A 13113-nucleotide genomic window follows, 5' to 3' on the forward strand; every position below is an offset into this window, starting at 1 on the left:
TTAACCACAGCCCAGGGCTCACCTCTCTCTGCTCCACTGCTTAGGCTCTTGTCTTTGCCACCATCTCCCCTCGTGTCCGGCTAGTTCATAGCTTCCCTAGTCAGCCTGATTCCTGCTTTTCCCATCTTCAAAAATGCCTCAAATGTCCTCGTACCCTAAGAGCAAACTGTGTTATAGTCCTAGCACAGTTACAAATGTATTTCCCTTGATCATTTAATAAAGAAAAATAGCGAGCATTTACTATCTTTTAGATATTATTCCCAGTGCTTGGGTAGAATAAAGGACAGTTTTTAATAATGCTTTTCTATCCTTCTGGTGGTGTTTGGGAGACAAAGGAACAGTGAATACTTGCTCACTCTGTCACCCTGAACTGTGTCCCATTTTAATATGCTCTTCTATCAACTGAAAAACAAACAAGCCTTTTCTTTTTGTTGCTGTTGTCATTTTTATTTTATTCATTTATTTATTTTGTATGTTTTTCTTTTTTATTGAAGTACAGGTGATTTACAATGGCTCAGCTGGATAGCAAAGTCATTCAGTTATACATATATATGTGTGTTTACAAGTGTATATATATTATACATATATATTTTTAGATTTTCTTCCATTAAGATTGTCCTTGTCCTCCTTCTCCTCCATTTCACAATCTAATTTCTTCAGAGTCATTTGCATATGCTGTCTTCTCACTTCCTCTCCTCAACCCACTCCAGTCTATCTTCCAGCGCTGACCACATCCCTGAAAAGACTCCTCTAAGACTACCCACGAGCCCTTGTTTAACCCAGTGGACACTTCCTGCCTTTATTGAACCAGATCTCCTGGCAGCTCCTTCCCTAACAAATGCTCTCATCCTTGAACTCCAGGGCAACCATTCTCTCCTTTGATTCTCTCCTTTCTCCTCGATCTTCATCATTTCACCTTCTTCTTAGCAGGCATTAAATGTTGCCTTTCATCAGAGTGCAGCCATAGCACCTCCTCTCATCTAGCTCTCTCCCCTCTCTTAAACTACTTAAGTCTTTGGATTCAATCATGATGCATATTCAGAAGATTCTCAGACTCAGTTGGGAATAGACTTCTCTTCTATGATCCAAATATCATCCATTAGCTAATTTGATATCTCCCCTTGGATGGCTCGGCAGGCTCTACCTGCTCAGACAGACTGCTCATGACCTTCTGGCCCCAAGGCTGTTTTCTAGTCCTATTTGTCTTAGGAAAAAGCACTCCATCCACCAGGCATATAAGCACAACAGTGGACGTGGTTCCTGACACCTCAGGTCATATTTTTACCTTGTTAACATTTTAAATTATATTTATTACAATATTCTGCCTATGAAAATATCTTTACTTTCACAACATCTTATTTAGCATTTTATCTAATTTTATACTTCTTTCAAATTTGATTTTAAAATTCTCTAGATCTAGTCTGCAACTTGCATTTGGAACATGTTCTTACCAGCATATTTGGAAAAATACAGTAATGACTGGCAGAAATTAGAACACTATTTCAAATCCTACCTCTACATGCAATTTTTAAATTCCAAATTCCTCTTTTCTCCTTTAAATTCAAAATTGAAAAGAAAACCTAAATGCATTCATAGTGGCCAAGTTATTTAATTTATTATAAAAAATATTAGTCCCTAGACTCTAGGATTCTTCTGATAGCATCCTTCACATCCCATTAGGACCTGTGGATGGTGAGGGTGATCTTGGTAGGCTCAAATCTTAAAATCACATATTTAAGAAATTAGCACATTGGACCTACACATAGCTCTTCCTAATTTTCCTCACTTGAAATTCACCAGCTAACATGAGACCTCAAGATTTTTTTTGAAAGTAGAGACTTCATAGTATTCATATTTGAGCGTCAAGCCCTAAAATCATCCAGCACATAGGAAGTCCTCCATACCCAACTTAAGACCTACACATCTCTTCAACCTTCTTCTTTTACACAAAGTTATTCTCAAATGGCTTCTTTCCTTCTATGGAGTCATCTTTGAAGATATTGAAATAAGAAGGATCCACTGTTGGCTCTATCATTTCTTAGTCAAATGAACGCATGCAAAATTACTTACATTCTCTGAACCCACTTCTCTCATCTGGGGAGAAGTGAAAATATAACCTACTTCAGGAAGTTTAATGAAAACAGCATGGGAAGTGCTGGGGCAACAAGAGTAGCTGCAATTGCCTAAATCAGAATCTGATGCCAGAACTATTTTCTCTATGCTGCTTTAAGCCCAGAATGGAGTCCTTCCATACCTTTCTCCATGGAGAGCAGGCATCTTTATTTAACAAAATTAATTTGCAGAAGCAACTAGAGTAGTTAAACTCTGACTAAAGTAGTCTTCGCTTCCCTGATAGCTCAGTTGGTAAACAATCCTCCTGCAATGCAGGAGACTCTGGTTCGATTCCTGGGTCAGAAAGATCCTCTAGAGAAGGGATAGGCTACCCACTCCAGTATTCTTGGGCTTCCCTTGTGGCTCAGCTGGTAAAGAACCATCCGCAATACAGGAGACTTGGGTTTGATCCCTGGGTTGGGAAGATCCTCTGGAGAAGGGAAAGGCTACCCACTTCAGTATTCTGACCTAAAGAATACCATGGATACAGTCCATGGGGTGGCAAAGAGTCAGATATGACTGAGCAACTTTCACTTCACTTCACTTCAAAGTAGTCTTCAGCACAGGACTTATATTTAATTTAAAAAGAGCCACAACTATAAAGCAATGAGATTAAATTTCCCTGAAAAATTTGTAACTGCTTCCTAAAGCAATGGCAGAACCATTGGAATGGATAAACCATCTCCTGAAGTAAACTCTGAAAACTACCCATTGATTGGGCTGCTTTAAGTTATGGTATTTGTAGCTAAAAGTATCACTCTCCATACTTCACAGTCAAACTCTAAGTAGATTTTAAAAACAAGTAGGTAGCTTAATGTTAAGAAGCATTTTCAAACCTTGTTCATCATAGTCTCGGTAGGTGACATCATCTGCAAAAAAGAGAATAAAACCAAAATAAGTATTACTTGAGTCATTACTTTTTAGTTATTTTAGCTAAAAAGCACAACTAAATCTCCAATACAGAATTCTGTTCCTTTAAATATTTAATGACCACACAATCAGTGAGAAAGGCCTCTGTGCCCAAAAACAATGATAGGAAAGGACAGGTAAATTATTTTCATAAAAATTTCTCAAACTGGCATAAAGCAAGACATGCAGAAGAAACATTAGGAATTAATATCCTGTTTTATTATGAGGTGGTGGTAGATGAGATGAAATATGAAAGCCTGAAAGTCTTTTTGAACAATCTATGCAAAGCAAAAAATCCTGTATTAGGCTCTTTGACCCATCAAAGCATTGCATTTGCAACCATAGAGCCAGAAGCAATGTTTAAAATCTAATGAAAACATTCATCAAGTACCTGTTTCTTGGTATGTTCTTTCAGCATCATCTACTACTACTGGTTCACTGGAATCTAAAAAGAAAAAACATACACCTTTGCCAAACATGAAAAAACATGCACATTGCTAGACACTACTTTAAAATATTAACAAATTAACTCTAATCCTCACAATTGTGTAAGATAGGTATTATTATCATTATTTAATAAAATTTAAGCTGAATAACAGGCCATAATTTCCTTTCAAGTCACAAAGATAGGAAGCAGAATTAGAATTTTCACCAAATCTGGCTCTACTATATCACACTGCCTCATTCATTCCCAAATATTCTTGCCAGTATTCTATTAATATTTACAGAATCCCAACAGTGATCTGAAAAACATCTCCTTTTCACCCATTTCTTCATGTAATATTAAACTATATTCAGAAATTTGTATAATACCTGGGCAGCCAAAAATGACTCAAATATTATAAAGAGATCTCTATTTTGAATCAGAGTGAATCATTAACCCTGGGTAGAAACGACCTTGGTCACTGCCTGAAACAGAAACATCCATTACAGACCTGGATTTTCCTGCTCATATATCATGTCTTCCACATCTTGACTGTAGGCTGGAGAAGCTGTAAATTAGGAAACAATTAGGAAATGACAAATATGTCTCAGAAAAGGATTATGCTTGATATTTAAAACAGGAAAAGCACAATTGCTAGGGTGGACAGAAATCAAATCAAAATGGTGCTCAAACTTTCATTCATGAAACCAACAGGTACTAACTTGTGCTAAATGCCAAATACAAAGATAAATAAGAAAGTTTCCATCATCAATGTAACTGAACCACAAAATCATGGAGCTATATTCTCATTTAATGAAAATTCAATGACATTCACAGAACAAAAAATGAGGCAGAGACACAGAGCAGTGCAGTGAACCCTCCTCCCAGGCACAAGGAGGCACCTGCCCGAGTGAGCCTGAGTGGGGACCTACATTCCTAGCCCTTCACTTGGACTCAACACCTGAGCACCCCAGACCACAATGCAATTCTCATGTTTGTAGATGCCTATTGTTGAAACGACATAGGTCCTAAATGCCAGCCAACAATATGACATAGTCCCACAGAAAGGGGGATCTATTCTGACCCTGGGAGAAAAACTGGCCAACACAGGCTTACTGGAAGATGGTACATTCATCTCCAGTGTGGCCATACCTTCTGAGGACACATGATATGAGACAAGACACAACTCTGACCATTCACTGACTTGGTAATTTAGGACTACAAAACATGCAATTCTACGGCATCTTTTTTTTTCAATTATCATCTTAAAAACTTTTTTCTATTTATTTATTTTTATTGAGGTTTACAATATTATGTTAATTTCTGCTATACAGCAAAGTGATTCAGTATATATATATATAAATACATATTCTTATTTATATTTTTTCCACTATGGTTTATCACAGGGTATTAAATATAGTCCCCTGAGCTACATAGCAGGACCTTGCTGTTCATCCATTCTATATACAGCAGTTTCTAATCTGCTAATCCCAAATTCCCACAGTACCTTTTAACTTAATAATTCCACTACTGGGAATTTATCTTCAGGAAATAGACTCCAAAAGCACAAAATTATATTCATATATACATGTATCTATATGTAGATATATACACACATCTATATATGTACACACATAGCTATATATATATGTGTACATACAAATATACATATATATATAATTGTGGTATAACATATAATAATAATCATTTCTTATGTATTATGTGATATTTGATATAAAGTATAATAGTTAATAAATAATAATCATTTTATCTCTCTTTTATAGGAAAAAATTAATTCTATTTAGAAAAGAATAGTACCAAATTAAAATCTTACCTGTCTCTTCTATATGGTAGCTATCTTCAGTTTCTGAAAATAATAACATTAAATAAAGATTACTACCTTAATAAATGGTATATTTATATATTTTATATATGTATATTCTGTATGAATGTTTATCATTGACTTTATTTTGAAAGCAAATAGGTATTAAAACAAAACATGAAAATATCAACAAATGTCTGCTAAATAGCTTTCACTAGAACTACATTTAGAAATGCCTCACATATTTTTCTTATATGATTCACTTAGCAACCCCACAAAGGTGACAAATACTGTAACTTGAGCTAAAAAGGGAGGGTGATTTAGACAGAGTAAAGACTTGGGCTTCCCAGGTGGCGACTGTGGTAAAGAATCTGCCTGCCAAAGCAGGAAATGCAAGAGATGAGGGTTCAGTCTCTGGGTCAGGAAGAGCCCTTGAAAGGGAAAATGGCAATCCGCCCCAGTATTCTTGCCTGGAAAATTCCACGGACAGAGGAGCCTGGTAGACTATAGTCCATGGGGCCATGAACAGTCGGACATGACTGTTCTCACAACACAGTGACAAAGGCTGTGTCCACATCACAACACCCCGTGCTGATCTATTTTCTAGACGTGTCCTGCCATTTTCGGAAGCAAAAGTACAGTCTCTATATGGAAACACAAAGGGAGAACTGAGGGACTTCAGATGTTTGGGGAACTGAAAGGTCAATGTGTTGATGCCTTCATCTACATACCCCTGACGGCATTTATGTTAATTTAATAGCCATATGGACGTAAGTATTTTTAATTTCTGAAGACTTTTAACAAGCAACTTTTACGTTCAAACTGAATCTATGTCCCAATTAAAAATTATGTCAGAAAATAAAGTTTCTTCAATTTATGAATTTTTAAGAAGTGTTTCTGCCTACTCTTGATCTATAACTCCTAACCTCAAAAATATCAAATTCCTTATGTTTCCGATTATTTGACTGTCTTAAATCAAACTTGTTGTATAAGCATCATCTAGAATATCAACTGTCAATCTTCCTTAGTTATCCTGGCCAAAGATGCGAAGGAGCAAGAGATTCCTGGGAAAGGATGAAATCATTTCATCAGCATTCCTACTCAGAAATGTTTTCCCATAGAAATCATGATATATACGATACCAGAAGGTCTAAAGTTCAAAAGCTAGTCTGTACATGTGTATTTTCAATGCACAACACAAGTGAGATCATACACATGTTGAAAAGCATTTTGAACTTAAAATTTCCTCCCAAATTATACATCAGATACAATTCTGTGGGTTGGTATGGAAATCAAACCATCACTTGCAATGTTATTTATATGGCAAAGTATACTTTCTGCTCTCAACAAAAGGTATGAACATAAACTTTTGGGAATACGTTTATTCATAAATTAGGAGCTGTTTGCTTCTCACATAGTTCCCCAATATATTAAATATTGTGAGAAGTAGATCTACTTAATTCCTCATAAGGTTTATGCTTTAAAAGAGTCCCTGCAACCATTTACCAATGACATTGTCTGGAGGCTACCTATTCACTCAGTTCTTGGATGGCCTGGACAAGTTCCATCAACTCTGCCTGATTCCCACTGGCTCCAAGCACAGACATTCAAGCCTTAACCCATTCAGACACAGCAGAGCGGAATGAGAAGTAAGGCCCAGCAGAGAGTAAACAGCCCAACCACACCTGTGCTCAAACCTGGCGGCACTTACATATCCCCAAGGAGCTTTTACAATCCCCAATTTTGCGGGCCCCACATCCCAAATACTCCAATCCACTTTGACCAGGGTGGGCCACTGGAATTCTTTTAAAGGTTCCACAGGGGACACTGAAATGCGGCCAGGATCAGAAGCAGTGTGATGGGGCATCAACTCGTCCTAGTGGATCTTGTTCCTAAGAGGTTTTCTCTCTGAATCCAGGATGCTATGGCTCCGGACCCTCCTACCTTTACTAGAGCTGTGGATCTGATCTACTGCCCGCTTCTCACTGTTCTGTCTACTGCTCTGAACTCAGCTTAGGCTGAGCTAAACCTTGAACCCTGCCAGGCACCTCCAGTCTAGACGCTCTGCGGCCAGTGGTGCTGTGTTGTTACATGAGTGCTATAGACTCTGAGGATTACTACATGGTGCGTGGGGTGTGTTGTGTAACCTCTCGCTTCGTATTGGGTGTCATCAACCACCCTGCAACCTAGTTTCAGCATAGGCTTGTTTTCTTGTATCACTCTTTTTTTAATTTTTGGCGGCATGGGGTCTTCATTGCTGTGTGTAGGCTCTCTCTAGTTGCGGCGAGTGGGGGCTACTCTCTAGTTGTGGTGCCTGGGCTTCCCATTGTGGTGGCTTCTCTGGTTGCAGAGCACAGGCTCTAGGGCACATGGGCTTCTGCAGTTGCGGCTCTCGGGCTCCAGAGTGCACGCTTCAGTAATTGTGGCCCATGAGCTTAGTTGCTCTGGAGCATGTGGGATCTTCCCAATCCAGGGATCTAACCTGTGTCTCCTGCATTGGCAGGGGGATTCTTAACCACTGAACCACCAGGAAGTCCCTCTTGCATCACTCCTTAGAGATAAAACATCTCTCTTAAAAAACAATGTTTCCTTCATACTCATTTTAAGTATAATATGATATACAATTTGTATATTTTCAAATAACAAAAAGCAGAGTACAAACTTGTGGCTTAAAATCATTTAAGAATTCATTAATGTCTCAAAGGACTACTTTAAGAAGAGTACAGAGAACAGACCCCAAAAGCATGTGGACTTAATTTAGCAGGGCTCTAAATAACCATGGCAGCCTCATATTAAAACAGAACAGAACAATAAGTATATGAATGAAAGTTTTCTATATGTCATTAGTGAATAGCTATCATTCTAACTGGCCTAATGCAAACAATACAAAGTAAATGACTCAACTGATAATTAAATAGCCAGCATTTAATTTAAAATATTGATAACCAGTCAATATGTAGTCTGGTCCATATGTAGACTACCTTGGGCCTGCCTCCTGATTTTCCAGATAAAATTTCACTGGAACACAGCCACACATACTCAACTGGGCGTTGTTCAGGGCTGCCTCTGCCCCATGGCAGCAGAACTGAGAAGTTGCGATAGAGGTTTTATGGTCTGCTAAGCCTAAAATAATGACCAGCTGGTCATTTACAAAAAAAGATTTGCCAATGCCTAAGTTACAAATTGTATTCTACCCACTGTAGTCACAGAGTTCATTTTAGAACAAGACCGTTGGTAGTATTAAGGTCAATATTTCATCAGTTGCTTGAATTTCTTATAACAAATGGTATTCCAGGATGGATAGTCCAGGAATTGTACTGAAGGATTTCACTTATACCCTATAAGAAATGCATAAATTCTCAAAATCCCTCCTACTGTGCTTTGAATTTAAAAATTGGGACATTTATTTATTTTAGGGAAAAGACTCATTTTATTGAAATTTTTAGCTTCAAGTTAAAGAAAAAAAATACTTTAGATAAAAGTTAAATATTGGTTTCAAAAAACTTCAACAATCCTAATTACAAATGACTCACTGTGCTTTATTCAGAAACCAAAAACAAAGCGTTCTACCTTCATGAACGGCTCCAGTTCCCATGGGTTCGTGTCTGTCATCTGCAACACTTCCTACAAAGACATGGTCTTCGGGTTGCAGTTCTTCTGCTGGTCCTTCCGATTCTTGGTGCAGGTTCTCTCCTTGAACAACAATAATGAACAAAGTGACACAGGTCTACACCAAGGGCCCCTGGCAGCAGCCAACACAAACCCCAACGGCCCATCTGCAAGGCTGCACGTACCCGCTGCAGCTGCTGGGCACACCCTGCCCCTCCTCCGGGCCACTGCACACACCGAAGCTCTGTCCTCTCTCTGGCCAAAGGCTAGTTCACCTGAGGGGGCAACAGGTCTTCTCTCACTAGAACTTAAACTCACTAAGGATGGGACCTCACCTATTTCAGTGGCTCTGTCTGCCCAGCACCTGGGGTTATGACTAGCCATGAGAAGTTCTCAATCCATATTTAATAACTGAATAAATAAATTCAGAATTCTTACTACATTTGCCTCTTCAATGATCGCTAGATCAGAGAAAAGGTCACCTTGTGATCTTCCATTGAGAATTGACATAAAATTCCATGTAACAGTTTTAGACAACTCTATGTAAATGTTCCATTGCGAAGAAGAGCCAACCACCAGCTAAACCATATGCGAGGTCATCAGCACTAGATCAGATGCATTGTTCTTTGCTTCTAAAGGTTCCTGTGTTTAGCCTTTAATTTATGTCAAGATGCTCATTTTCTGTTGTGAGACTGGCATGATATAGTTAACCATTTCTCCTCCCTTGCGTAGATGTTGGACATGTTGTGTGACTCCACTGCAGCATAGGTTTGCTCATTATTGTGGTCTGAGACATCCTCCCACTGGTAACTTGACATGGCCTCATGCAGAGGATGTTTCACATATACCATTCTAACCAGAGAACGCAAGTGAGCCAGATAATGCTGTGCAGTGCAGTACTGCTCTAGGAATCAGACCATCTAGGACCACCTATACCAGCTGTGTGTGACCCTGGGCCAGTTACTTACCTACTTTGGGCCTAAGATTTCTCTTCTGAAAAAAGGAATAATAAGAGTACCTACTCATAGCATTGTTACCAGGACTGAAGGGCTTAGAAAAATGCCTGGCCCATAGTAAGTGAGGGCTTCCCTGATAGCTCAGTTGGTAAAGAATCTGCCTACAAACCAGGAGACCCCAGTATGATTCCTGGGTTGGGAAGATCTGCTGGAGAAGGGATAGGCTACCCACTCCAGTATTCTTGGGTTTCCCTGGTGGCTCAGCTGGTAAAGAACTGCCTGCAATGTGGGAGACCTGGGTTCGACCCCTGGTTGGGAAGATCCTCTGGAGAAGGGAAAGGCTACTCTCTCCAGTATTCTGGCCTGGAGAATTCCATGGACTATGTAGTCCATGGGGTTGCAAAGAGTCTGATATGACTGAACGACTTTCACTTTCACTATAAGAAGTAAATTTTTTGTTGCTGTGCAGCTGCTGTTAATATTTTTACCATCATTGTCACCACAGTGGTAACAATAATACAATTTCTACGGCTACTGACCTTTCCCCTCACACTGCAGGACGGCGTTCTTGGTCCTTCTACTTGACGAGTTCTTAGTCACTTCACTCAGCCACCTGGTGTGGCCCAGTGACGCTCTCAGGTGTTAGCTGGGCCATGAGGCCCTTTTATGTTGACACTGTTTGTTTTCGGTCTTTTCATCACAGCCTCCTATCTTGTTTCTCCTCATTTCAGATTTTCTGCTTTTCAGCACACCAATCAATTTTTCCTGTCACTAACTGTACAACTCTTCTTTTCTTCTAGTCATGTTCCTTATTTACTTATTTATTCAGTGTAGTTTTACAGGTTTTACGTGGGCAGGGCTGAGCTCTCTTGGCCATCCATCCAACAGAAGCCCGTTTTCAGCAGAAGCACCGTACACTGAGCGTCTCCACGACCCAGGGACAGCCCGCCATGAGGAAAACTGTCTCCTGAGAGCTCACGAGACCTCACCAGAGGCGCGGCCAATGCCCTCTGCAACTGCCGCCCCAACCCTACGAGGGAGCAGTCATCCAACCTGAAGGGTGAAGGGCTTGAGGAACTGTGCTAAAGCCACACAGCTAATAAAAGTAACTGCAGGACCAGAACGCGACAGTGAAACACAGAAGGATGGGGACAGAGTCTACGTTAGAGACAGTGTCAAGGAGGCAAGTGTGGCCCGATAAGATGTGATGACTGGAACACACACACAAAGATACTAACAGGAGACGGAACAAGTCAAAGGTCCTAGGGCAGAGACAGGCCTGGCGATTACAGAGAAAAGAGAGAAGGCCAACTAGGCTTGAGAAAAGTGATCAGGGGAGAGAGACCAGGCCCACAGCAGGCTTGGCCACATCAAACACTGGGTGCAGAGGAGCAAAGATGGAAGCAAAGACCCAAGTGGATGGAAGAGGGGATGGTGGTACTGATGCTGCAGAAGTCAGAATACATTTTGGAGGCAAAGCTGAAGGGACTTGCTGATGGATTATGCATGAGAGGGGAAGAGGAGAAAGAAATCAAGGAAAACGCCCAGGATTTTAGCTTCGGCAACTGAATGGATAAAGAGACCACTAACTAGAAATATAAAAGGCTGGAATAAAACATTTTTTTCAGTGGAGCTGTGAGATGGACAGGAATCAAGAATTCAGTTTTAGGAACATTTTGAGTCTGAGATATCCATAAAACATGCATATAGCGATAAGAATAGTTATCTTAGTTAGTCAGTTATTCAGTTAGGTAAATCCAGGAGCTTAGACAAGAGATCAGGGCTGCAGATATGTATTCAGAAGTAGTATTTAAAGCCACAGTCTGTGGTTTTCTGAGGAGAAAGTCTTGACAAAGAAGAGATTCAAGGAATCCAGGTGCTAGACTGGCTTCCTTCCTCCAGTGTCTGGCTTCCTGCATCCACCTACCCAGATGTCCACCACACTCTTCACTTCCTTCTCCCCCAAAGTTGGCTGAAATTTACTTTGATCAACCATATCGACTTACTCAGATCCCTAGTACAAGTCTCCCTGTCCCATCTTCCTACTGACAATTCCTCCACCTCATTTTTCACGCTGCAGACAGAATACACAACACCCCTTCACACCCTCCAATGGTTTTAAGTCCTCTTAGCATCAAGTAAAAACATCCCTTCCCCTCATTTCTCCACCTATGTTCAGATCTTTTTGGTCCCTGGACTTTCAGATATGCGATGCCCTCTACTTAAAACTTTGCTAACAACCTTTGACTGGCAAAGCATTGCACCTAAATCAAAATGTCATTTCTTCCAGGAAGCCCCTGGTGACCCCAAAGTCTGAGTAAGTCCCACACAGCATCATGTATTTCACCATCACAGCACTTACCTCATCATATTGAAATCAACCATATACTGAGATTGCATCATCCTTGACTTAGGTTAAAGTTGAAACTTAAAAAAAGATGTAGGAAAGGAAAGCCTGTGTTTGCTCACCCAGGCAGGTGAAGTAGCTTTTCTGGTGGAGAAGAAATGGTACTAAAAGGAATCAGGCTCCTAGACCCCTACGAGCCAAGGGCAAAACCCTCAAACTCAGCCAAAGCTGGTCTCCCCAGTGGAGCACAGATGGAGCTTGATGGATGCTTTACACTTAACCCCAAAATACCCAAGATGGACTAAGATACTTTAGCAGGCCTTCAGAAGCCCAATTTAAATGATGGGGAATTGTTTGTTTTTAAGAAACATAATTTTTTTCCTTTAGGGCCACCTTCAGTTCACACCAATCCAACAGAAGTATCAGGACGCCATGCGTTCTGCTCTCTTCAAAACCCTCCTGTTACATTTTGGGGTGGTGCGTGTGTGCAAAGTCGCTTCAGTCGTGTCTGACTCTTTGAGACCCCACGGACTGTAACCCCCAGGCTCCTCTGTCTGTGGGATTCTCCAGGCAAGAATACTGGAGTGGGTTGCCATGCACTCCTCCAGGGGTCTTTCCTGCCCAGGGATCAAACTTGCAGCTCTGAAGTCTCCTGCACTGGCAGGTGGGTTCTTTACGACTAGAGCCACCTGGGAAACCCTTTCGGGGTTCTGTGTTTTTATCAACGGATGAGTCAAGAAACCGTCTTAGCAAATCTGAAAACACTGGTTTCTAGAGTACCATTTAATATTCTACATACAGAACTTAAGCTTTTTAGATGTAAGAGCTAGATAATTGCTTTACATTCTCTAAGTAAACAGCATGTTCCTGTCTTCTCTAGTAATATGATCTATGTAATTAAAAGTTTCTTTTTGCTCTGGTGGCCACCCAAGCA

General features: G+C 40.3%; 1 protein-coding gene across 4 annotated transcripts in view; it reads right to left on the reverse strand.

Annotated features, from left to right (window-relative positions):
• ASPH (aspartate beta-hydroxylase) overlaps nt 1–13113 on the reverse strand; it is a 182600-nt gene that overhangs the window by 106369 nt on the left and 63118 nt on the right. For all 4 annotated transcript variants that reach the window (XM_061123370.1, XM_061123369.1, XM_061123372.1 and 1 more), the window contains 5 exons: nt 8838–8960; nt 5280–5312; nt 3957–4013; nt 3413–3466; nt 2949–2981 (listed from right to left, as the gene is read on the reverse strand). In XM_061123370.1, the coding sequence (XP_060979353.1) occupies nt 2949–2981; nt 3413–3466; nt 3957–4013; nt 5280–5312; nt 8838–8960 (300 nt within the window). The remainder of the gene's footprint in view (nt 1–2948; nt 2982–3412; nt 3467–3956; nt 4014–5279; nt 5313–8837; nt 8961–13113) is intronic.

Source organism: Dama dama, chromosome 21, assembly GCF_033118175.1.
Source record: "Dama dama isolate Ldn47 chromosome 21, ASM3311817v1, whole genome shotgun sequence".
NCBI classification, from domain to species: Eukaryota; Metazoa; Chordata; class Mammalia; order Artiodactyla; family Cervidae; genus Dama; species Dama dama.